Source organism: Elaeis guineensis, chromosome 16 (genome assembly GCF_000442705.2).
Source record: "Elaeis guineensis isolate ETL-2024a chromosome 16, EG11, whole genome shotgun sequence".
NCBI lineage: Eukaryota > Viridiplantae > Streptophyta > Magnoliopsida > Arecales > Arecaceae > Elaeis > Elaeis guineensis.
Window position 1 is genome coordinate 7,810,442 of NC_026008.2, and position 25,727 is coordinate 7,836,168.

General features: G+C 38.0%; 1 protein-coding gene across 5 annotated transcripts in view; it reads left to right on the forward strand.

Annotated features, from left to right (window-relative positions):
- The window catches only part of LOC105034519 (uncharacterized), a 115,378-nt gene that overhangs the window by 16,632 nt on the left and 73,019 nt on the right, over window positions 1–25,727 (forward strand). For 4 of the 5 annotated variants that reach the window (XR_012137382.1, XR_012137383.1, XM_073249778.1 and 1 more), the window contains 3 exons: window positions 20,925–21,138; window positions 21,280–21,369; window positions 21,447–21,503. Coding sequence is in view for 3 of the 5 variants with exons in the window: in XM_073249778.1 (XP_073105879.1) it covers window positions 20,925–21,138; window positions 21,280–21,369; window positions 21,447–21,503 (361 nt within the window). In the remaining 2 variants the exon portion in view is untranslated. The remainder of the gene's footprint in view (window positions 1–20,924; window positions 21,139–21,279; window positions 21,370–21,446; window positions 21,504–25,727) is intronic. The other variant, XM_010909718.3, reaches the window with a different exon arrangement.

Genomic DNA, 25,727 nt, shown 5'->3' on the forward strand with positions numbered 1-25,727 from the left:
CACCAATTGCTTCTCTTCCAAATAGTCCTACTACACCAGCTCCTTCTGACATGGATGTTTCTATTGCTCTACGCAAAGGTACTTGAACAAAACATCCTATTGATCGTTTTGTTAGTTATCTATCCTTGTCTCTCAGATATTCTGTCTTTATTTCCTCACTTGCTTCAGTCTCTATTCCTCGTACCATTACAGAGGCACTTGCTCATTCCGGCTGGAAGCAGGCGATGGATGATGAGATGTCTGCACTGCGTGCTTTGGATATTTAGGATCTTGTTCCACTTCTTTCAGATAAGTCCATTGTTGGTTGTCACTGGGTTTACACTGTTAAGTTTTCTCTTGATGGGTAGGTTGACAGATTGAAGGCTCGGCTAGTTGTAAAGGGTTCACTCAGGTATTTGGTCAAGATTATTTTGATACATTCTCACCTGTGGCTAAACTCATCTGTTCGTCACTTCGTCTTCTCCTGAGTTTAGCTACTATCCTTTGCTGGCCTCTTCATTAGCTAGATATTAAGAATGCATTTCTGCATGATGATCTTCATGAGGAGATTTATATGGAGCAGCCTCCTGGGTATGTTGCTCAGGAGGAGTATGTATGTCGGTCGAAGAAGTCATTATATGGCCTAAAGCAGTCTCCTTAAGCCTGATTTGAGAAGTTCAGCCTTGTTATTCTTTAGTTCAGTCTTTTCAGAAGTATTTCTGATTATTCGATTTTCTATAGGCATTCGGAGTCAAGCAAGTACATTTTTTTGATTGTCTATGTAGTTGACATTGTTATTACTGACGATGATAGTGATGGCATTACTGTTTTGAAGGATTATTTACATCAGCAATTTCAAACTAAAGATCTGGGAGAGTTACGATACTTTCTTGGTATTGAGATTGCTCGATCTCGTAAGGATATAGTTATGAATCAGAGGAAGTATATCCTTGACATATTGGAGGAGATAGGTATGTTAGGGTCTCATCTTGTTGATACTCCTATGGACCTTAATATACATCTTGTTCCTAATCAGGGAGAGCCTTTGTCAGATCCTGAAAGATATCAGAGATTAGTCGGAAAACTGAATTATCTTACAGCCACCAAGCCAAATATATCTATTGTTGTTAGTGTCGCCAACTAGTTTCTTGACTCTCCTATTGTTTGTCATTGGGAGGCTGTTGTTCACATTCTTAGATATCTAAATAGTGCATCAGGCAAAGGGTTATTTTACCAGGATCGTGGTTATAGCCAGGTAGTTGGCTATACATATGTAGATTGGGCAGGATGTCCTTCAGATAGACAATCTGCCTTTGGGTATTGTGTCTTTTTTGGTGGTAATCTAATCTCATGGAAGAGTAAGAAGCAGGGAGTTGTTGCTCGTTCCAGTGTTGAGGCGGAATATCGTACTATGGCTTTAACCACATGTGAGTTGGTATGGTTAAAGTCTCTTTTAGGGGAGCTTGGGGTTATTTAGCCTGAGTCTATGAAGTTATTTTGTGATAACTAGGTTGCTCTTCATATTGCCTCGAATCCTGTGTTTCATGAGCGTACAAAGCACATTGAGATAGATTGTCATTTTGTTCCAAAAACGCTACAATTTGATATTATTTTTACGAACTTTGTGAGCTCTAACGATCAGCTAGCTGATATGTTTACTAAGTCATGGAGGGAACCGAGGATGAATTATATTTGTAACATGCTGGGGCTTCATAATATTTACGTTTTAGCTTAAGGGGGAGTGTTAAATTAGATAGCATATTATGTTAACATATAAATCATTGTAAATATTCCCTGTATGATCCTATTTAGGATATATATCAAATCTGTATAATTCTAAATAGGATATATATCAAATTTATATAATCTTAAATGGAAAATATATCAAATCCTGTTTAAGAAATATATCATTAGAAGATCAATAGGTTTATTGTACCTAGACCTTCATTGCTCTATATATAGAGCCTCTTGCAACATGAAAGATAAATGATCATTTTTATCTTTACCTCTTTCTCTCTCTCCTCTCTTCCTAATGTTTCTAACAAGGGTTCTCTCTGGATCCGATCTTGTAGAACCGTATTGCTTGAATTAGGTATTATGGGTTGGTACAAGTCAGTACATACCCTATTCATCGCGGTACATCTCAGTACACCTCTATATGGGTCGGTATGAGTGGCGAAGGTAAGGTATTAGCATCTCACTATTTTCTCTCTCTTCCTATTCCTGTTGAGAAGAGCCATTGCCAGCCTAGGTTCTAGCAAAGGATCTTGGAAATCAACTCGAAGTCACCTCCCTTTTTTGGCTATCCACTCGCCTTATCCTTCAATTTGTTGATGAATATGGCCATGCTGAATCTTTGACCAAGGCCTCTTGGACTCCAAGTGGTCAACTGGTGGATTGTCGGTCCCCAACGAATGAGTTTCGAAACGACGTTGCAAGTTCGACCTTTCTTTTAGCCTTTTTGCATTTTTTTTCTTCCTTTTCTGCCATCAGTTTGTCACCCGCATCACCCTAGTCCTTGATGAACACTATTGGAACTCTATTGTCATCAATGCTTATTGATTTATCTATACCCTATTCGAATTCTTCGTCCGTAATTTGATCAGTTGGATTAAAATGATTGGGCCAATCTAGGCTGATGGTTACCTTTGCTTAGAGTAAAGTTGTCTAGATAAGATGTCCAATAATGAGATACTTCGATATGGTTTTTAAATTGAGGATCATAGAAAGGAATTTTTGGAAATATTTTGAATTATCAAAGTACTTGTGAGATAAGCAATGCTTCACTTTTTCTGGATTATCTACAAATTATAAGATTATTATATTAATAAATTCTAAATATTATTATTGTATGATGCATGAATTTGATGAATGGTGTTTTATTATTTAATCTGCTTTATTTTGGAATATTATGATGATGCATCATCGAAAGTATTGATCTTAAGGTTTGCAGAATCAGTATCGAGATCTGTGCCAATCGGTTGGTGGTACGAGTCAGTATGGATCCGTGCTAGATCGGACCGGTGCAAATTGAAATAGAACGAAGAAAGGAAACAGAGAGGAAAAGAGAGAGGAGAGGAGGGTGGCCGGAGGAGACGCTGGTGGTGGCTATAGGCGAGCTGCGGATGCGCTTGGAGGGCCACCAAGGCCTCTGCTTCCTCTACCAAATCGTGGTCGAGAGAGAGAGATAGAGAGGGAAGGAAAAGAAAAGAAGAGAGAGGAAGCTGGTGGAGAGGTCGTCGGAGGGCCTCCGACCGGCTGCTGTGGTCATCAGATGGTGAAATCATGGTATGCGGCTCCACGAGCGTGAAACAGGGGCAATTGTCCCTATTTTATGAGTTTTTTTTTAAAACCTCCGACCACAATGAAGCTGGCAAATCCATTGCCGGCTTCATTATTCATCATCATTTTAAAAAAAATACGATGAGCAGAGGTGGTTGCCCTTGCTTCGTGGTTGCGGCTCCGTCCGCACCTTTTTTGCCATCCGATGGCCATAGCAGCCACTTGGCGCCCTCCGACGGCCTCTTCACCGGCTGCTCCTCCCTCCGTTACTCTTGCTTCCTCTCTCTCTCGATTAAATGTCCTATTGGGCAACACGAAGCTGCGAAGGCCTCCGTGCCTTTTGGCGGTGCGTCCCTTTTTTCCCTTCCCTCCTCTCTCTCTTTCTCTCTCTCTCTCTCGTTCGGTGTTTTGATTGGGAAGGCTAAACCATCTCAATTTGCGGTCGGTACGGCTCGGAATGTTCTAACTGTCTGATTCGGGATTGTTAGGCAAACCATGATTGATCTTATTTGATTGATTTTGATACTATATGATTACATATATTTTTGTTAAATTGAGATATGAAACTGCATGATTATTTTAAACTCTCAGCCTAACTATGTTAAGGACCTGCCAATAGGGGCTAATACATGGGTAGTTGATTAGTCCTGAACGGTTTTTGCCGTAAGAAGATGTACAGCATATATCATAAGCAGATAAACGGTTCTAAAGAACTTTGTTGCAAGATGATGCGCAGCATGCTGAAAGAAGATGCGCGGTATCATGACCTTATCTTGAATTTTGAGGAAGAACTGAATTTAGCATGCATACTGTTTTGATAATACTGCATATCTGGATTTAGATTTGAACTGATGAATTAAATATACTTTTTTCTATAAATGATTATTTAATTTATGGTCTAATTTGAAGGATGTCGGACATCACTGAACATGCATGCAGAAATCAGAATGTACAGATTTTTAACTTCTAAAAATATGAATATTGTGGAATAAAATTTGATCTAGATTAAACACGTTAATCTATCTAATATGCATGAAGTAGATCTAATCTACATGTAACAGGATCGATCACATGCTTTCAAGATGCTGAAAATAAAAATCAGATTTAAATAAAATCATAAATCTGGAGATTCAATCTCTATACCTTTGCGTGGGTCGATGATCTCTACTGCTGATGATCGTGGTAATCCGATGAGGTTTCTGCAGAGCCGCACATGCATCCGGCCTCTACGGATATCTACACGAAGTTCTTGATCCGATCAGAAGCCTGCATCTTCATCGGGGTGCTGGCTCTTTTACAGAAGACACCTGACAGTTGATTCTGATTTCTCCTTCGGATCTCGAAGACTCTCTTAGATCTTGAAGAAGACTTAGAGGAAGATTATGTGGAAGAAAAAAACAAGGAGAACCCTTTCTCTATCTTTTTTTTTTCTTTTCCTTTAAACCCAATGCCTTAGAGGATGAAACCTTAGATGTATCACGCCCAAGAGGAGACCCTCTCCTTTATTTCATGCACACTATGGAGACCCACGCCCTCTTAAATATTTTTCATGGTGAAACTGATTTCTCACAGTGAAAACATTCATCTTCTGTAGCACAAAAGAATAGGGTCTTTTTGGTTGGCGTCCAGGAGAATTTGGATAAGATCAAATCTCATCCTGATAAGAAATTAAATCAACATCAAATTTCAAACCTTTTCTTATCTTCCATTGGCATTGAGAAGGGGCGACAAATAACCATAGGCGTGCGCTATTCTTCATGCAAAAATAGATTTTTGCATGAAGGATTTATGGCTTTCTTAAGGGCGTGCGCAAGGGGTGGCGCTAAGGGAGAAGTCCAATCTAGTTTGGACTCTTGGTTGATCCAGTTAGGTCCTTATCCAAATCCAATTTGGTTAGACCCAAATAGATGAGTGAACCTAATCCAATTAGGATTCTAATCCAATTAGGAAGTAATTGAACTTAAGTTCTGATCAAATTAGAAATTAATCTCCCTTGCATTGAGTTATCTCATAACTCAATTAGGCTTGATCTCATCAAACCCAAATCAAGTCGAGTCGAATTCAATTTAATTAGATTTGATCTAAACCTCATTGCTCAATTATATTGAGCCAATTAGCAATCCAATTGCTAATTAATCCTCCTATAATTCACTAACTCTTAGCGAATTACTTTATTGCAACTCTTGCAATGGATTAATCATCAATCATATTGACAATTAGACCTAATAGCGATCCATAATCGTCAATCAACTATCTGATCGGATAAAGATCTCTTTTGTGTATGACCTCATAGGTTCTATTCTGTCCGATAGTGAGATATACTGTGATCTCCATTACAATATCATTGAAATTTCTTTCGATGGGTTGCAACGATTCCAACACTACCCATCAAGGGTCATTGATCATTAAGATGACACTCGACGAGTCTCACGATTTATCAGTGACACCTAGCGGTATATAATGGCAATCCAGCATAACGGAATATTAAATCTCTAGGTGTAGTTATCGTGCAGTTTGGTTTTTCTGTCGTGAGTCCCGATAAGATGCAGGTCAAGGATCATTCGAGTCCATGTGAAATTTTATGGAAACTCCTTTCCATCATTCACCTACCATGGCTATGGATTTTAGAACTCAATCTCATGAACTGGATAGCACCTCTCCCTATCTACCAAGGTCGATATATCCCATCTTGGTGTGCACCCTACTCCCACAATGGCTCTACTGTAGCCAACATGCACCTCAAGTTTTTGAATGGTTAGGTAACCAAGTGTTGGTGCAGTCAAACTACAGCAACCCCACTATGAGTAGCCGAGGCACCGCAGGTTAAAGAACTATCTACACTACTGCAACTTTGAGCAAGTCACCAATGAGTGGGTAGCCATTCTAGTTATCAGTAGGAATATATTTAGCAATCAGCAGGAATCTAAATATAGCAAAATCTAAGAATACCTTATCAACAAGGATCTAAATATAGCAATCAGTAGGAATATATTTAGCAATCAGCAGGAATCTAAATATAGGCTGTATTACTATCTTTGGGACTGTAGTATATTATTGATTACCCTATTTTATATAGCTGTTTGTATAGACTGTATTATTCTTTTTACTCTATTGAAGATCTATATAAAGAGGCTCCCTGATCCCAAGGGGGACAGTATTTTTTGGCATCCCAAACCTTCTCCCTATTCTTGTGTTCTTGTCATGGTATCAGAGCAAAGGGCTTTTGAAACTACTGCCCTTATCTAGAGGGCTTTCTGGAGTCCGCTGCCCTCATTCAAGGGTTCTTCTGCAGCATCTTGAGATCGCGGGAATCTGAGGTGTGGTATTTTTTTCTAAGAAATTTCTTTCAGGTTCGTTGACTATTCCTGTTTTGATCTCTCTAGCTTTTGAAATCTCTGTTCCTGATGGATACCAATGCCAAAACTGCTGCAATTCCTGTGTGTTTTCATGGGAAAAACTATTTTTTGTGGGAGTTTCATTTAAGATGTTTCATTATGGGTCAAGAACTTTTGGGGTTTTGTTGATGGAAGTGAAGGCCAGCCCAAGGAAGATAAAGGAAATGAAAAAGAAGGGAAACAATGGAGGAAAAACAATGCAAAAGTGATGAGTTGGATTGTGAGTTCTGTTGAACCTCAAATTGGAATAAATTTGCGGGCACACACCACTGTTGCAAGCATGTGGAGTTTTTTGAAGTTATATCATCAACACAATGATTCTAGGAAATACAATCTTGGGATTGAGATTGGTGAATATACTCAGGGAACAAAGACTATTCAGGAATATTATTCTGGTTTTATGAACTTGTGGTTGGGATACAACTCTATCATATATGAAACTGTTCTTACAGAAGCTTTGGTGACGATTCAAACTTTGCAAGCCAAAAATATGAGAGATCATTTCCTCATGAAGTTAAGATCTGATTTTGAGACTGTTAGCGGGAATTTGATGAATCGAAATGCTTTCAGGAGGTTCTTCGTGAAGAACAACGGCTTCTTTGAATTGCCGATAATTCTAAGGCTGCAAACAATTCAGATCTTGCCTTTCTTTCTAGGGAGCAACCTAGAACTAAAGATACCCAACAGTTACAATGCTATTCATGCCAAAAATATGGACACATTGCTCGGGATTGTAAGGAGAAATTCTGCAGGTATTGTAGGAAGGGAGGCCACATCTTGACTGAATGTAGGCGGAGACCTCAGAACAAAGGAGGGAAGGCATACCACACCACACCACGGTTGGTTTAGCTGAAGAATCTTTTTCTCTTGCCACACCTGCTGGTAATCACTCAATCACTACTGAATCAATTCAAGCTATGATTCAATCTGCCTTGTCTGCCATGGGAATTTTAGGTAAAAATACTTAGGTCCTGGTTTTTAGATTCTGGAGCCTCCAATCATATTACATCCTCTTCACAAATGTTTTCTTCAATATCTCCTTACTATGGTCAATCTAAAGTTCACATTGCTGATGGAAAAAGTCAGCCTATTATGGGAATGGGTAGAATTCAATCCAAAAACTTTAATGTTTCTGATGTTTATCTTGTTCTACAATTGTCCACTAACCTACTTTCAGTTGGATAGCTTGTAGACAATCATTGCAATGTAACCTTCTCTCCTTTTGGCTGCATTATTCAGGACCTGAACTTAGGGACAGTGATCGGGAAAAGGAGCAGGCATGGGCGTCTCTTCATTGTGGATCACATATTCCCGCAACCCTCTGGTTTGTCTGCATCTCATGAAGTTGTGTCCAATAAATGGCTACTTTGGCATCGTAGATTAGGACATCCACATTCAAATAAATTGTTGTTAATGTTCAAGAAAGGTTTGATTCATAATAAATCTGAAATTCCAAAGCAATTTCCTTGTTTTAGTTGTTGCCAAGGGAAAAGCAAAACTCTTCTATTTTCTTTAAGCAATCCTGTATCACAATCATCTTTTGAACTTATACATTCTGATGTCTGGGGTTTGGCACCCATTATATCCTCTTCTGGTTTTAAATATTTTGTCACATTCATCAATGACTTTAGTAGGCTCACTTGGATCTATTTCTTGCATGCAAAATCTGATGTGTTGTTTTGTTTCAAAGCCTTTGTGTCGATGGTTGAAACTCATTTTGACAAACGTATAAAGACCCTACGATCAGATTCAGGGGGAGAGTATATATCAAATCAGTTTCAATTATTTCTTCAAGACAAAGGAATAACCTCTCAACAATCTTGCCCCTATACTCAGCAGAATGGTCTTGCTGAGAGAAAACATAGACACATCCTTGATGTCGCTTGCACCCTGCTTCTTGATGCTATAGTACCTCCAACGTTTTGGGATGAGGCTGTGAGGACTGTTTGTTTTTTGATCAATCATCAGATCTCGAAAAAATTAGAGAATGTCAGTCCCTATTTTAAACTTTTTAAAGAACAATCAAATTACAGAAGTCTTCATCCCTTTGGTTGTCTTTGTTTTATTCACCTTCCTCCACTTGAACGTCATAAAATTTCTGCTCAAGCTGCTCGCTGTGTATTCTTAGGTTATGCAGTGAATCAAAAGGGATTTCGATGTTATGATCCTCACAGTCAACGCATTCGAGTGTCCCGGAATGTCGTATTCTTTGATAAACATTTCTTTTATTCCCACCACCTGTCATTATCTTCCCAAGCCTTTTCCTCCATTGTACATTTATTTGACACAACTCATGAGGCAGATTCCTCCTGCGGTGTAGGTCCAAAGTACCGCATTTAACTCCTATGGAGTAGGTCCATAGTGCCAAGTTTCGGAACAATCCATATCAATTGCCAACGTACAACTCCTATGTAGCAGGGTCCAAGATGTAGGTAGACTGAGAGTTCAGTATGAATACACAAGCTTAATTCAAACAATCTTTGCTATAACATATATAAATTGCAATATATATAAAATTTTGAATTAGTACATAAAATTTATAAAGTGACTAATCACCAAATTTTCGATAATTCATATGCAACATAATTCTTCAAATTAATATTTTCATATTTGCTAACATAAAGTCCAAAGATTCATATGAGTATTTTCAAAATTCTATTAATTAGAAATTATTCTAATAATCATATAATCATCAATTTGCAAAATACAATGAATGCTTGATACTTGAAATACTTTTTAAGTTATGTTTCAAATTGGAAGGATTTTTTACTTAAAACTTAAGTGGGCAGCTACTTTTAAGTTTAAACTTAATTGGGTATTTCTCATTAGTTTCCTTTTAACTAACGGAACCATTAATTCTATAAGGGATACACCCACTAAACCAGTTATTCCTAATGTCACAGGTGTTGGTCAAGCTGAACCTCTTAACCTTGCTGTTGATCTTGATTTTGATCCTGATCCTGAACCTACATCGGTCTCTGAATTTCCTTCACTTCCCAATATTAGGAGATCTACTCACCCCACTCGCCTACTTGACCGCTATGGAGATCCACTCACCCCACTCGCCCACCTGACCGCTATGGCTTTCTATCCACTTCTACATAAACATCCTTTCTTTCCACCTTGTCCACAATTCCCATCCCCATTACATACTCTCCGATTGTGAAGCGTGAGTGTTGGCAACAGGCTATGGCAGAGGAGTTAGATGCTTTGGTCAAAACCAACATGTGGGATCTCATTTTCTATCCTTCGGGCATCAAGCCTATAGGATGTAAATGGATTTGCACTGTCAAAATGAAATCCGATGGATTCTTGGAGCGCTACAAGGCTTGATTGGACGCCTTGGAGAATCGTCAAGAATATGGCATTGATTATCAAGATACTTTTGCCCCAGTGGCTAAAATGACAACTGTTCGAACTCTTATTGCATTGGCTGCATCAAAATCTTGGCCTATGTTTCAAATGGATGTCAAGAATGCTTTCTTGAATGGAGATCTACATGAGGAAGATTTTATGAAACCACCAGGATTGCCTTTGCCATCACAAGACTTGATTTGTCGATTGAGGAGATCACTCTATGGGCTTAAACAAGCATCACGAGCATGGTTTACTAAGCTGCAACATACTATTCAGAAGGTGGGATTCAGCAGAGCAGGCAAGATTCATCCCTTTTCTTGCTAAGGTCCCCCCATGGTCTTACTCTTATTGTAGTGTATGTTGATATATTGATCTCAGGTGATGATAATCTTGGAATACAGTACATCAAAGATACGCTGCATCGGTCATTTCAGATGAAAGACCTTGGCTATTTTAATTACTTTTTAGGTGTTGAAGCCCATCGCACCGAAAAGGGCATATATTTGACTCAACAAAAATATCTGCATGATCTAATATCTCTTGTTCAACTTCAGAACAGTCCCACAGTTGCCACATCTATAGAAGTAAATCCCAAACTTCAGAGTGATGATTGCAATCTACTTGATGATCCTGCCTATTATTGCAAACTTGTTGGAAGCCTCATTTATCTTAGTTTTACTTGCCCAGACATTGCCTATGCTGTGAATACTATGAGTCAATTTATGACTGCTCCTAGGCATACACATTTTGCTGCTGTTCATCGTATTCTCTGCTACCTCAAGGGTACTCCTAATCGAGGACTGTTCTTTTCTTCTGGGACCTCTCTGTCCTTGTCTGCATATGCTGATGCCGATTGGGGGCTTGCCCCAACACTAGGAGGTCTATTATTGGTTGGTGTGTCTTTTTAGGACAGTGCTTGATTTCATGGAAATGCAAGAAGCAAAGGTCATCCATTGAAGCTGAATATCGCGCAATGTCTGCTGCATGTTCTGAAGTCAGCTGGTTGAGAGGATTGCTCTTGGAATGGGTTTCCCTTGCAATGAACCCACTCCCCTACATGTTGATAATACTAGTGCCATTCGCATTGCTGAGAATCTAGTCTTACATGAGCACACAAAACATATTGAAAGTGATTGTTACTATATTCGCGATGTTCTTGAGAGGAAAATTATTACTCTTCTCTACTTGCCCTCCAAAGATTAGATTACTGATATTTTCATGAAGGCTCTCTCCTTTGATCGACATAAGTTTATTAGTAGCAAATTAATGCTGCAAGACTCCCCAGCATCAATTTGAGGGGGAGTATCAATAGAAATATATTTAGCAATCAGAAGGAATCTAAATATAACAAAATTCAAGAATACCTTATCAATAGGGATCTAAATATAGCAATCAGTAGGAATATATTTAGCAATCAGTAGGAATCTAAATATAGACTGTATTTGTATAGGTTGTATTACTATCTTTGGAGCTGTAATATATTATTGATTACCCTATTTTGTATAGCTATTTGTATAGGCTGTATTACCGTTTTTACTCTATTGAAGATCTATATAAAGAAGCTCTCTGATCCCAAGGGGGACTGGATATTTTTTGGCATCCCAAACCTTCTCCCTATTCTTGTGTTCTTGTCACTAGTGACTTCTCGTGTTGGTCACGCTCAGTACCCTTGATCTCTAATAAGGACCTGCACTCTCACTCTAGTATCCCTACACTGTCGACTCAAGACTTATCTCCTACGAAGGAAAGCGATCCATGCACCGATCTATCCGAATCAATCACCATCCTCGTGACGATCTATCGATCGGGAGTCTTTAGGAATTAATCACTAATGACACGTGCCTCAAATTCTCAACTCTTGAGAATACGTATTATTATCCGTTAATTCTTTAGACGATTTATGCACACAATTTAAACACAACATGAATGAAAAATAATCCAAATTTTATTTATTTCAAAAATTTCAATTATAAAATTATGCCCTTAGAATGTGTACATGTGTCAGTCAATCTGGCTTCTAGGGCATACATCTAACATGATTAATTTAGTTGAAGTGCTTATTGCTTACTGAGTTGTCTAGCTCATTGTTCTAAATCTTATTATTTTTATAGATCTTAAAACTAAGATAGCATGGAAATATATTTTGGGAGTGATCAGAAGTAGAACTTTGAGATTTTTATTTTAGATTGGAAATTTTACTGAAGTTTGATGTAAAATCTTTTGAACGGCATTGGATTTTGTGAGATATTAAAATTTAGATTTTAGTTAGTTGAATTTTGGATTTAATTTATTGATTAATTATTCCGCTTTTTGTTTTGTGATATCGTGATGAGATGTTTTGCCTGCTTGTGGGAAGAGTTTCCTATGAGTATGCAGTAGTTAATGGAATCCTTGGCTCACGGTCTCAGAGTAGGGGCATGATGATGTGTATAGCCTTGAGCATGCTCCATGGTTAAATAGTCTCTTCTTTAGAGGTTTTCCTATCTGTTTATAGATGCAACCTTTTGGGTGGGTTTTTGCTTTCAAAGACGAAGAAAAAAGTGTGGTGCACCAGCCAATTGTAGTGTATTTATCAAATAAAATAAATAATTAAAAACTTTATTCATTGGCTGATGATATCCATCTGCGATTCTCATTTGCATCATGTGAAAAACACATTGAAAATATAATTGGTCAGTGAGTATCCTTTTTTTCTTCTGATCAAGTTAAATGTTAAAAATTCTAGTTTAATTGCAGATTTAGTTGAGAGACTCTTTATTATTGTGACATCCCAAAAATTCATAGTTTGGAAGTCTTTTCTATGAGTTCTATGGAGATTTGAATTTTATAATAACGGAATATATTCTTAAGGAAGCTCCCTCTCCTGCCCCCAAAAAAATAAAGCCAAAAAACAAAAGGGAGAAAACCCAACCCCTCTCCTCCTGCTTCCCTCCCTATCTCTTTTATCCTTTTTCTTTGTTCATCCCTCTTGTACCTTTTTCTGCTCTTCTTTTCTGTTTTCTTCTATTTCTAGACCTTCTACTAAATGGGCATCTGCAGCATCTTATTTTCTTGCTTCCTTCTCATTCTTCGGCATTGATACAAAAACAATAATACATGAAGCCATCTAATGGGATCTCAAAATGGTGACCTTTTTGACAACTTATTTTGAATCGTATTATTATTTATACCTGAATCTGTCTCCGCTGTTCATTTATCTAGTAAATATGGAATTCAGTGTGATCGGTCTGTGCATAGCATTTATAGAATTTTGAATAGGCTTGACCCAAAGACCTCATTGGAAACAATATAAACTTAGGCTTGTGGCTGGCATCCATGCCTGCAACTTTCCAAAGTGAAGGTAAGACTAGTGTTTGGACACAAGGCATTTCTAGTTTTTTTGTTTAATGTAAACTTTGTTCTTTCCATGTAACACTAGACCAAGGTTTGCCATATTATACTGAACCGGACGGTATAGAACTCACTGTACCGAATCAGATCGTATGGGTCGTACCAGGCTGTACTGGTTCAATACCGGTGTCGGGTATAGGGGACATACTGACACTCGGTATGCTAGACCAGCCCCGTACGAGCATAGTAGTAGGTTGGCGTCAGTACGGGGCTTGGTGTCGAGACAGCAAACCTTGCACTTGACACTTCTATGATGTACCTCTCATCCTAAATGAGTGTGTGACTTGCAATAAATTTTAAACTAAAATAAATTTGAAATGTGTTTCCTGCATGAAGCCCTTGGAGGCTTGCCTTAGCATGCTGGATTGCCAAGCTTTTCCATTATACATAGTGGTAGATGAATGCTGTGCCCTCAAGGGTATATTAGGAAAAAAGATGTGCAACTTCAAATGTAGTAGGCACCTGAAAGCATGCCGAACCATATAGTTGCTTTGGTACTAAGAGCTTAATGGTCTTCAATATTTTGTTGATAGTATCAGTGATTTTAGCAACTCTATCATGCAACTATAAAATGTTGAAGTTGATGGATGATGTTGCAGCAGTCAACGAAGACCTATAAAGGCATCCTAAGGCTGGTTCTAATGCTCAAGCCTTGATTTGGAATGTGTTGGTTGATGGGGGGTTCTCTTGGGACCTTGACAGGGTCAGTTAATCATTATGGAATCTTAATGTTATGTTTCTCAGTAGTGCTATAATGCTGGTTCAGTTTTGTTAACATTTTCTTGAGTTTTTAGTCGGGTATTTTCTAATTTTCTACATTTTCTGCACAGGGGCTGTCATATGGCTTATGAGTTGTACGTTAGGCCTATTTATGTTTTGGGGCTTTATGGTCTTTAGCTGTGTTTTATTAGTGAAAATTATAGATTCCTTATTTGGAGTCCAAGTCCTAGTAGTAGGAGTCTTATCTCATTATTAAAGTAAAAAATTTCAGAGATTTCTCCTAAGCAATAATGCTTTCTTGCAGAGTTGTGTGATGCAACCCTAACCCTAGGTGTGATGCCTATGGGATTCTAAATGTGATGCCTAGAATATCTGTCTTATGGAAAAGGATTTTTTTTTTCATATCTGCAACTTCATGAATATAGTTCTTTAAATAGACTAAAATGGAATAGCTACTATGGTAGCTTTACAATTGTATCCACACACATATGGAAGCTATACAATTGTGTCTAACAATAGGATAAATTTGATCTTGGAATCTATAATAATCACTACCATAATAACTATGATATTTACGATCATAATAGTCATGATATTCTGATCATAATAGCCATGATATCTGATCTTGGAATCCTTGAGGTCATACTTACCATAGTAGTTATGATCAGGATAACTCATTATGATATTCACTCATCTTCCAACACTCTCTCTCAAGTTGGCGCGTAGATGTCAAGTAAGTCCAACTTGCCAATGAGAAAATTGAAAAGATGAGAGGACAGCCCTTTGGTAAGTAATTTGGCCGCTTGTTGCGAAGTGAAAATAAATGGCATGCAAATAACTCTAGCTTCAAGCTTCTTCTTGATACAGTGCTGGTCAACCTCCACATGTTTGGTGCGGTCATGATGAACTAGATTATGGGTAATACTGATTGCAGCCTTATTATCATAGTACAACTTCATAGAAAAATTTACGGGAAGATGTAGTTCACCTAGAATTCGCTGCAGCCAAAGTAACTCACAAACATCATTTGCCATGGCTCTATATTCGGCTTCTGCACTACTAGATACCACATTCTGCTTCTTGCTCCTTCAAGTAATTAGATTCCTCCAAACATAAGTACAGTAGCCAGTGGTGGATTTTCGGTCGTTGAAGAACTTGCCCAATCAGCATTCGTAGAAGCCTCTATATTCTGATAATATTTCTAGAAAAACAAATTCTTTCCAAGGGAACTCTTCAAGTACCGCAAGATCCTATAAACCGCATCAAGATGTGCTTTTCAAGGAGAATGCATAAACTGACTTACTCTACTTATAGCAAATGCAATGTCAGGTCTTGTGTGAAATAAGTAAATCAGCTTCCCCACTAGTCTCTGATATCTTGAAGTGTCAACCACTTCGTCTTTTTCCCTGTCCCCCAATTTGACATTAGAGTCAATGGGAGTATCTGCAGGTCTGCACCCACTCATTCCAGTTTCTTTGAGGAGATCAAGAATATACTTCCTCTGATTCACAATTAACCCCTTCTAAGACTGAGCAATTTTCAGTCCAAAAAAATATTTGACCGGTCCCAAGTCTTTGATTTCAAACTCCTTAGCCAAGCTACTCTTCAATCGTTCTATCTCAGCAACATCACCAGTTAGGATGATATCATCCACAGACACAATGAGAACAGTAATCTTCTTGCTCTCTCCATGCTTATAGAACATAGTATGGTCTAATTGTGCTTGGCAATATCCCTGATTCTTCATCGATCTAGTGAATTTGTCGAACCAGGCACTTGGAGATTGTTTAAGGCCATATAAAGATTTCTTGAGTCTACAAACTCGAGACCCAAACTCTGTAGCAAAGTCAAGAGGTGCAGCCATATAAACTTCCTCTTCCAAATCCCCATTCAAGAATGCATTTTTAATTTCCAGTTACTGTAATGGCCAATCGAGGTTAATAGCTAATGCGAACAACGCCCTAATAGTGTTTAGTTTGGTCACTGGTGCAAAGGTCTTCATGTAGTCAATACCATAGGTTTGTGTAAACCCCTTTGCCACTAATCTCGTCTTGTATCTTTCAAGAGAGCCATCAGATTTGTATTTAATAGTGAACACCCACTTACAACCCACTATCTTCTTCCCTTTAGAAAGATCCACTACTTCCCAAGTCTTGTTCTTCTCAAGTGCCCGCATTTCTTCTAACACGGCTTTCTTCCACTTTGGAATTCGTAGAGCATCTTTCACAGTTGTTGAAATCTCTATAAGAGAAAGGTGACAGGAAAAAAGCTAAAAAAGATGGTGATAGATTAGGATAGGACACATATTTGGATATTGGGTATTTAGTATATGTTCTAATACCCTTACGAACAGTAATGGGAAGATTTAATTCATTGGGTACAATTGGGAAATTGGAATGGAATCAGAATTGGAATTAGAATTACCTGAAGAATCTTGGTCCAGCTCTGGTTCAGACTCATGACTATAAAGAGAAGTCTCGGACTCCTTTCCTTGAAGAACATCCATTCTAGAGTAGATTTTTCCAAAGCGCCTGTCCATGTTTACTTCTCTTTCATTCTGATCATGAATTTGTGGTGGGACCGTAGGTGAACCTTTAAGTTCTTCATTATTTAAAATATTTGAAGGGTTTTTATCAATGTTTTTACAGAATTTTCACTTTTAGCATCATTTTGCTCGTTTGGATTTTCATTTTCAGCAACAATTTCATTCTCGGATGCAAGTATAGGGAATCCACATGATGGGGTACGAAGAAAAAAATGAATTCATATTCAAATATCCTAGAATTTCTCACATCTTTCTCTCTCTCCCCCTCGAAGATGAGAGTTAAAATATGGAGTTTGTTCAAAAAAGGAGACATCCATTGTTATATATATATATATATATATTTGAAATGGGGTCATAGCACTTATATCCTTTTTGAGTAGGTGCATATCCCACAAATACACACTTAAGGGCCCTCGAATTAAGTTTCCCATGATTTTGATCATTATTATGGCATAAACCGTGCAACCAAATAGTCGAATAAGCAGACCTGAGGGTATTCGAGAGTTAGAAATTTTTTTTTGTGAAAATATGCAAGGGAGTTTTAAAATTCAAAATCTTTGAGGGCATGTGATTAATGAGATACGTGGCTGTAAGAATTGTTTCACCCCAAAGATAGTTAGGAACATTAGTTGCAAAAAGAAAGGCTCTAGCAATTTTCTAAAGGTGTTCATTTTTTCTTTCCGCAATCCAATTTTATTGTGGGGTATTAGTACAAGAACCTTGATGAACAATACCCTTTTTTCAGAAAAATTATCCTAAAGTTGAATTAAAAAATTCCCTACCATTGTCACTTTGAAAAATCTGAATTTTTTTGTTAAATTAGATATGAACCATAGAATAAAAATTTTTAAAAATTTTAGCAACTTCAGATTTTTTTTCTTTAATAGGTACACCCAACCAATTCTACTATGGTCATCAATGAAAGGCACAAACCATTTTTTTTTTCTGAAACTGTAGGAATTCTTGAGGGTCCCCACACGTCACTGTGAACTAATGAAAAATGTTGTGTTGGCCTATATGGTTGTGAGCGAAAAACAACCCTATGTAATTTTGTCAAAGTACAAATTTCACATTTAAATAAAGATGGATCTTTATTCAAAAATAAATTTGGATACCAATGTTTTAAATAGTGAAAACTCGGATGGCCTAATCTATAGCACCATAACATTATTTCATGATTAGTAGAAAAAGAAACAGACTCTAAACAGGTACCCTGAATCAGTCTACCAGATCGTGATCCATCTTCAAGGAAATAAAGTCCTCTTTCTTTAGCAATACCAATCGTCCTTCCCATTGTCAGATCCTGAAATTCACAGTGAAAATGGTGAAAATTAGCTCGACAATTCAGATCATAATGAAGTTTACTGATGGATAATAAATTATAGGATAATTTAGGAATATGAAGGACATTATGGAGGGTCATTGTAGGTGAGACCATGATCGAACCCTTTTCGGTAATTGCCGAAAAAGATCCATCAGCAACCTTGATTTTTTGATTGCTTGCACAGGGACTATAAGATGAAAATAACTGAGAGCAACTAGTCATATGATCTGTTGCTCCAGAGTCAATAATCCAAGAATTTTGAACATGAAGAGAGGTATTGAATGACACAACTAAGTTACCTTGGTGGGCTAGAGAACAAAGAGTGGTGGAGAATTATGAAGATTTAAACAACCGATAGAGTTGCTCCAATTGTTCCTTCGTGAAGTTGGCCGAGTCAGATTCGACTGATTGCTCCTGAGTATTATTAGTGGTGGTTTGAAGAGCTCTCCCATTGAGCTTCTTCTTCTGGTTAGGAGGCTTGCCGTGAAGGTGCTAGCAAGTCTTTCGAGTATGTCCTGGATTCCTGTAATGGTCACATCATGGCCGTTTTTTCTTTTCTCCTTCTGCCTCCAGTTTTTGGATTGCAAGGGCTGAACTTTCAGGTTCAGGATTAACACGAGATGAGGATGAATGAAGCATAACCTTCCTTCTGCTCTCTTCTAATCGGATCTCAGAGAACACTTTCCTAATAGCGGGCAGTGGCTTTTGACTCAAGATTCTACCTTTTGCCTCATCAAATTTCTAGTTCATACCAGCCAAGAACATATACACCCTATCAGCATGTTCATCCTTTTTGTGTCTTGCACATTCCTTAGGATCCTTTAACTCAACTGTACGATATAGGTCCAACTCCTGCCACAGTGTTACCATCTCATTGTAGTAGGTGGTAACATCTCGATCTCCTTGTATCGATCGTCATAACTTGGATTTTAACTCAAAGATTTGAAAATAATTTTTTCGATCAGAATATGTCTTCTTAACGGTATCCCAGATTTCCACTGTTGAGAGAAATAGATAAGTCTTTGCAATGGTCGGCTCTATGGAATTGAGGAGCCATGCCATAACCACTGCGTTTTCTATCGTCCAAGTTTGAAAATTGGGATTAGTTTCAGCGGGCTCTTTGACACTATCCATCAGATATCCAAATTTGGCCCGACCTTTTACGGCCAACTTGACCGATTGCGACCATTCCAAGTAATTTGTATTATTCAGTTTTATGTGAATGATAAGTAGAAGAGTAGATTCAGCGGAATATCTGCCCCGAGAGGTGTGCCGGTGACAGTATTACTTCTCTTTGCTATGGCTCCGGATGAGGAGTCTTCTTTGTCTCTGATTGATCTCGTCATCACTGTTTTCACCATCTTAGATCAAGAAACATTGCTGAACCAAGATCTGATTGCAACAGAAAACAGATCGAAGATGATCAGTAGCAGAGTAGGAATCGATATAGGCTGGACAGCGGTTGGCCGGCGGCATGGGAGCCTCTTTCAAGGCTTGTCGGCGGCAGCAGGACCTGTAACAGGTCTGAACGGCGGCAGCAGAGGGTTTTCTAACCCTGGTTGGTGGTGGCTGGTGATGTTCCAGCCTTGGCCGGTGGCTATGGTGGAGCACGGCTAGGGTTGGCCAGCTCTGATACCATATGGAAAAAGATTTTTTTTCATATCTTCAACTTCATGAATACAGTTCTTTAAATAGACTAAAATGGAATAGCTACTATGGTAGCTTTACAATTATATCCATACACATATGGAAGCTATAAAATTGTATCTAACAATAGGATAAATTTGATCTTGGAATCTATAATACTCACTACCATAATAGCTATGATATTTACGACCATAATGACTATGATATTCTGACCATAATAGCCATAATATCTGATCTTGAAATCTTTGAGGTCATGCTTACCATGGTAGTCATGATCATGACAACTCGTTATGATATTCACTCATCTTCCAACATGTCTCTTTTCTTCTTCTTTTTCTTTAACTACAACACCCCAAAACCTCAAAATTCAGATCTGATTCAATCCCCACTAAACCCTACCAACCAAAAGCAACAAAGCCCATAGCCACCCATCCATCAATTAGCCTTCAAATTCACAAAACAAGCAAATTGTGTATTCCCTTTTTCCTAATTCTAGCTCGCTTAAAATCCTCAAAACTACTTTTCACCTCTATTTTGAACCCAGACCACTCCCCATCAATATAGCAACATAAACCATAGCTTCTTGTGCAATTTCCCTACCCGTTCTGCTCAAAACAGCCCATTAAGCAACCCTGAATTTTCCCTAATCAAGGCTGTCCTATGTATACTCTTGTCCAGAAGATGGATGTGTTATCATGTTTACTATTATGCAATCAAAACATATCAGGAGTTTGTCATTTTAGTTTAATTTTTAATGACCAAAAGGAGAAATTATAATACACTGAGTAAAATATCTTTTGTAATTGGTGTCAAAGATGCTATTCACTCTAATTCTCTTGAATTGATGCAAAACAAAGTATTGGGCAGATAATCTTCATGTATGATGGAAAGGCAAGTTAAGACACAATCTGGGCATTCACATTGTAGCAGCAGAGCTATACATGTCACCTTTCTTTAAATGGACTCATAGATTGGTGTCTGATAGATGCAAACTTCTTTTGTCTTGTGTCAAACCCAATCATCATGTCAATTTTTTTTTTGTTTTATTTTGTAATTTGGTTCATGTTATTTACAGTATTCTTATACAGCATTATAGCATTATTCGTTGTTTTTGAGAGGTACTGAACAATCTGATTTATGATATGATTGTCCAACTTGAGTGGGTCACAGATATGTCAATATTGCAATGCTTGGTATCATTCAGCAGGCAGATTATTTCGTGGAAGCAATGCTTCTTTTTGGTGTTCAGAAACCTGAAAAATGCTTTTGCCTGATTGTTGAACAGGTTACATGAGAAGTTACGAAAGGCTGAATGCAGAAAAGGAGCTTCATTTGGTGCTCTGTTCGGTTCTGCTCTTTACCTTGGAACCATATCCAGGAGGAGAGTTTACTATGAAGCTATAAAATATGAGAGAGAACGCAATGCAGGCTATGTATCGCCATTTGGATACTCAACACCTACTGTTGCAGCTGCAGTTGATGCTGTTCATTCAATGGAGGTACGGCTCAAAAGAATGAATTGAGTTGGAAGTTATGTGCACTAAATTGTTTAGTATTGTTGAACACTTTTTAAAGTTTGTTGTCTTGGTTTTCATCATCCTTTCTTGCATGCATCTCAAAGTGCACCTGATGTGTGACAGTGGTATTGGCTCTTGGCTTTGAAATGCCAAAAATGCAATGAAGGAATATATCCCATACGCATTTGGAGTTGGAATGGCTATTTAATTCAGGTATTTGTGGTATTTCTTCATCTACTTTTAGCTTTACTTTTCCTGCTTTATTTCCTTTGATGTTGACCATGCACCAGGTATCGTTAGAATCAAGGTTGGCTGTACCAGTACGGGTTCCCTGGTGGTATAGTATGGTATGATTCCGTGCCACACTGTTTTGGGGCATACCGATGAAGGGAGATCTGAAGAGAGTGGGGGGCGGGGCAGAGTCGGGGAGAGGGAAACTTGAATTGAAGTTGGCTTCAACTTTGGTTCAAGTTGGCAAAATAAAAAAAGAGGCCCTTGTTTTGAAACAAAATAGGGATAACTATTTTCGATGATACCTTTCGGGCCTCCCACCTCTTGGCCTCTCTCTCTCTCTCTTTGCCTCCCTCCCCCCCTCCCCTCTCTCTTTCGCTCTCTCCCTCCCTCCCCCCCTCCTCCCCCCTTCTCTTTCCTGATTTATCGAGCCATGGCCGGAATCATGCTGGTCCACCCTTTGTACAGTTAGGTACACCTTGAACCTAGCAGTACAGTGAATGCTGGTCAGAAGTTTTACAATCATATAAATTAAGAATTGTAGGCTTATATTTGAGGATAATAATGTAAGACAAAGGATGAATATTCATGTTATGCAAATATAGGAAGCTGTTTTCAGGTCCTATTTTCCTTTTTTTGAAACAAAAAAATTCTGAATACATGTTTTACAAAGTGAGCCATGTGGAGAAGTCATCAAGACATTAATTCTTATCCATTTCGTTAAAACGATCCAGTGAGCAGATTTTTGCATTATCAAACTAGTCTGCATTATGAATTCCTTGATATCCTGCAGGAGGATATCCTAAAAAAAGTTCATGATTGATAAAATAGCTTGAGTGTAATTCACACTGTTTCTGTTATATGATATCGATTGGCCCATGCCAGTAAAATGGTCTTAGGTCTGACATGGCATATAAGCTGATACAAAACTGGCTTGGGATTGCATAGTGAGTTTCTGGGATAGGTTGAGTTTTGAAAAAGCTTTATTATTCCTGTAGATTGGCTTCCCACAGTGTTGGGTAGATGCAGCTGTAGATTCTCTGGGCAAATGTTGACATATCTGAGTGCAGCTTAAACATGACCAGTGGACCTGTATTGCATAGGTTTTGCTGCCGGCTTGCTATTTTTTTGCAGGATATTGAATGTGTAGGCACTTAGGTTTTATCTATATGTAGCAACTTTCTTTGGAAACCAAATCTTCAAAATTGTAAATGTTAAAGCTTTCTTATTTCTGCTCAATGTACATACACTTTTTGCAAGACAAATGTTTATATATTTGTCTGTATATTTTTATTTGGTCCTTGAATACGAGGCCTCATGCCAGTGTTGTACCTCTAAATCTGATCCTTTATGCATGCAACATAACCCCTTTTTTTTGGCTTATAATGTGATACCTCCCAACAATGTTCAGCACCACATCTGCATCCTCCTGAATATAGCATTGCCCAAACCATCATTAGTTGGTCTTACGATACGCCCATGCTTGTGTCTTCTCCTACACCTTCTGCATGTAACATAGTGCAAACCATTGCTATTTGGTCACCTTTACTCCTCCTAACCTGTCTGATCAAGGTTATCCTCCAGCCTTTTATCAGAATGATCACATTAGCAAAAGATGCTAAGTTGTCCTTCCACTAAAAAAAAAAAAGAAGATGCTAGGATTGAAAGATACAGATTATTGCTTAAAAAAAGGTTTATTTGGCTGGTCTAAATTTATCTGAAGCCTAGGCACACCTGGTTGTCGAGGCTATCCAAAAAATATTGAAATACTATCCTATTGTTAAATGCTAGTGCCTACCATTGTTTAAGTTGGGACACACCACTGCTTAAAAAAAAGTTTTATTTGGCTGGTCTACATGTTTCTGAAGCCTAGGCACCTGGTTACTATTGTCAAGGCTACCAAAAAAAATATTTAAATACTATCCTATTGTTAAACACTAGAGCCTACCATTGTTTAAGTTGGAACATATCACTGATTCAGCATTTTTGAATCACAATTTAGGAAATTGATCTAGAAATATTGGGATCTTCTCCATAAAATGCTTCATGCAAGGGATCTTTTATTTTAGGAAGCTGTTAATATTTAAGATCCAATTTATCTCACCATATATGTACATATGTGCATCTTTATATATATAGTGCAATACATGTTTCTGCGACCTTGAACAATTACTCTCCATGGCTTGGAACAGATCAATCTTGGTGCATGAAGGCTCTATTATTTCTCATATTGGTCTTGGACTCTGAGTTAAGCTTCGAGAATTTTGCCTTTGTAATTTCTATTGCCTTAGATTTTGCACAACTATGTCACTTGAGAAATTCTCACTCTCCCTCCATGCATGGAAAATTGTTTGTCATATTTTTCCCTTCTTATTCATCTTTTCTTTCTTCTTTAAAGTAGAAGTCAAATGCGGCATGAATGGTGTAGGAAGAGAAGAAAAGGGAATATGGATATATTAGGTAGAGGTATCACTAGTAAGATGGGTTGGCTGAAAAAAGGTTGAGTAAAAGATTCAACAAGTTCAAATGGTCTTGACTGGGAGGCAATGGAATTAGTTCAATAGGTCTTCTAGGCTTACAACTGGTAACTACCTGCAGCATGACATGGGATAACTTATTGAGATGTCATAGGCAAACTTAGCCACGGAGAGGATCTGATTGAGATGCTGTAAGCAAACTTAGCATGCTCACCAACTAAACACATGGGCAAAATGCCTAGGTCTGTCCCCAGGTTTGCCCCTTCCAAGATGTCAAATTATTGGGAACGTAACTAGGTAGTGACCTCTTTTATGGGTTCACAGATGAATCAAGTTCGATCTGATGGTTATGTTTGATATGGGTTTCTGTTGGGCTTGATGTATGTATTCAATAATGTTAATATGTTTATTATGTTATAACTATTTTGCTATTATGTATTAAGTAATAATTACTTGTCATAGTTGTTAATAATATTGCTAGTCTATTGGAAAAATATTACTATTGTAGTTTCTATTTTATTATTTTTAATATATTGTATTTATTTTTAATTAGCAAAATACTAAAAATAATGCCTGAGTGGGCCGCATATCGCATATCCACTACGTGCTTCCTTTGCCTTCTGCGTACTGAAGCTCCTTTCAGAAGATAGACCTCAAGTAACTTATACAGTGGCCAAGTAATTTAATGACTAATACTTAAAAAATTAAACAAATATGGACTCGCTATCTGAAGAAATTTATAGATAGTTTTGATGCTCATAGCTATTTGTTGAGGGCTTCTATCATCATGCTGGAAATTGTGCCTCATGATATAGCAATTTACCTCTAATACCAAATCGATGCAGGACCATTAAGGGGATGGCTTATAGTGATCTAGATTGGCCTAAGAGTGAAAGAAATCAAGGAAACAAACAGCAGAGAAAGATTAGAGAAGAAAGCACTATAGAGGGAGTAGGATAGAGTTTGAGGGAGGGAGGCAACAGAGAGGGGTAGGAGGCCAAACCTTGCCAAAGAAAACCTCTTTCTTATATTAAACTCACATACAAATTATGACTTAAGACTATTCTTTTAGTTTTCTATATCCTGTATGTATAGCTTACCCTGATTTAAGGATTAAGTAACCAAGTAAACAAAAAATAACTTTGGGAGTTGGGACCAAATTACTTACAAGTCAAGAAGTTGATAGCTAAGTAACTTGAAAGAATATGTTACTTAGTGGCTATGTAACCTAATGGTTGATTCTCTATTTAAAGACTGAATAAATACAGACTCATTACTTGAAACAATTTGGACCATCAGATAGTTTTGGTGCCTGAATATTCTCCATTGAAACTCCAGGCAATTATGCCATGCGATCCAAACCCTTGACTTCATCATCCCCTTCTGTTTAGGGTCTATTTGGATGTCTAGGCCCAAAATCCTTTGGGATTTGTGGGTTGGGCCAAGACAACCAGCTAAATTAGGCTGGGCTAGGCCTATATTTGTAAGAACCCGAAGAACTTGTGGGGTGGGCTGGCCCGAATCCTATAGGATAAAAAAAAAGACCTCACTAAGGGCTGGAATCCCATGGGATTTTGGGCCCAATTATCCAAACGGGTCCTTAGTATTAACTATTAAAGCTACTGTGCTAGAAAGTGGGGGAGCGGAATTATCTGCCCTTAATTGTTTATCACTTTCTTTTAGGTAAGGGACTGCTTGGCTTGGGAGCTAAACACCTTAATGACATGTCTAAGGTACTCTTCCAACTCTAGTGCCAACAGGAGGCCTGGCTAACATTATCCACAGGAGGAATCATTTCTTGCTTAATATTAGGCTGCAATCCATTATGGAACCGAGAAATTGTGGTGTAGGACAGCCTTGATT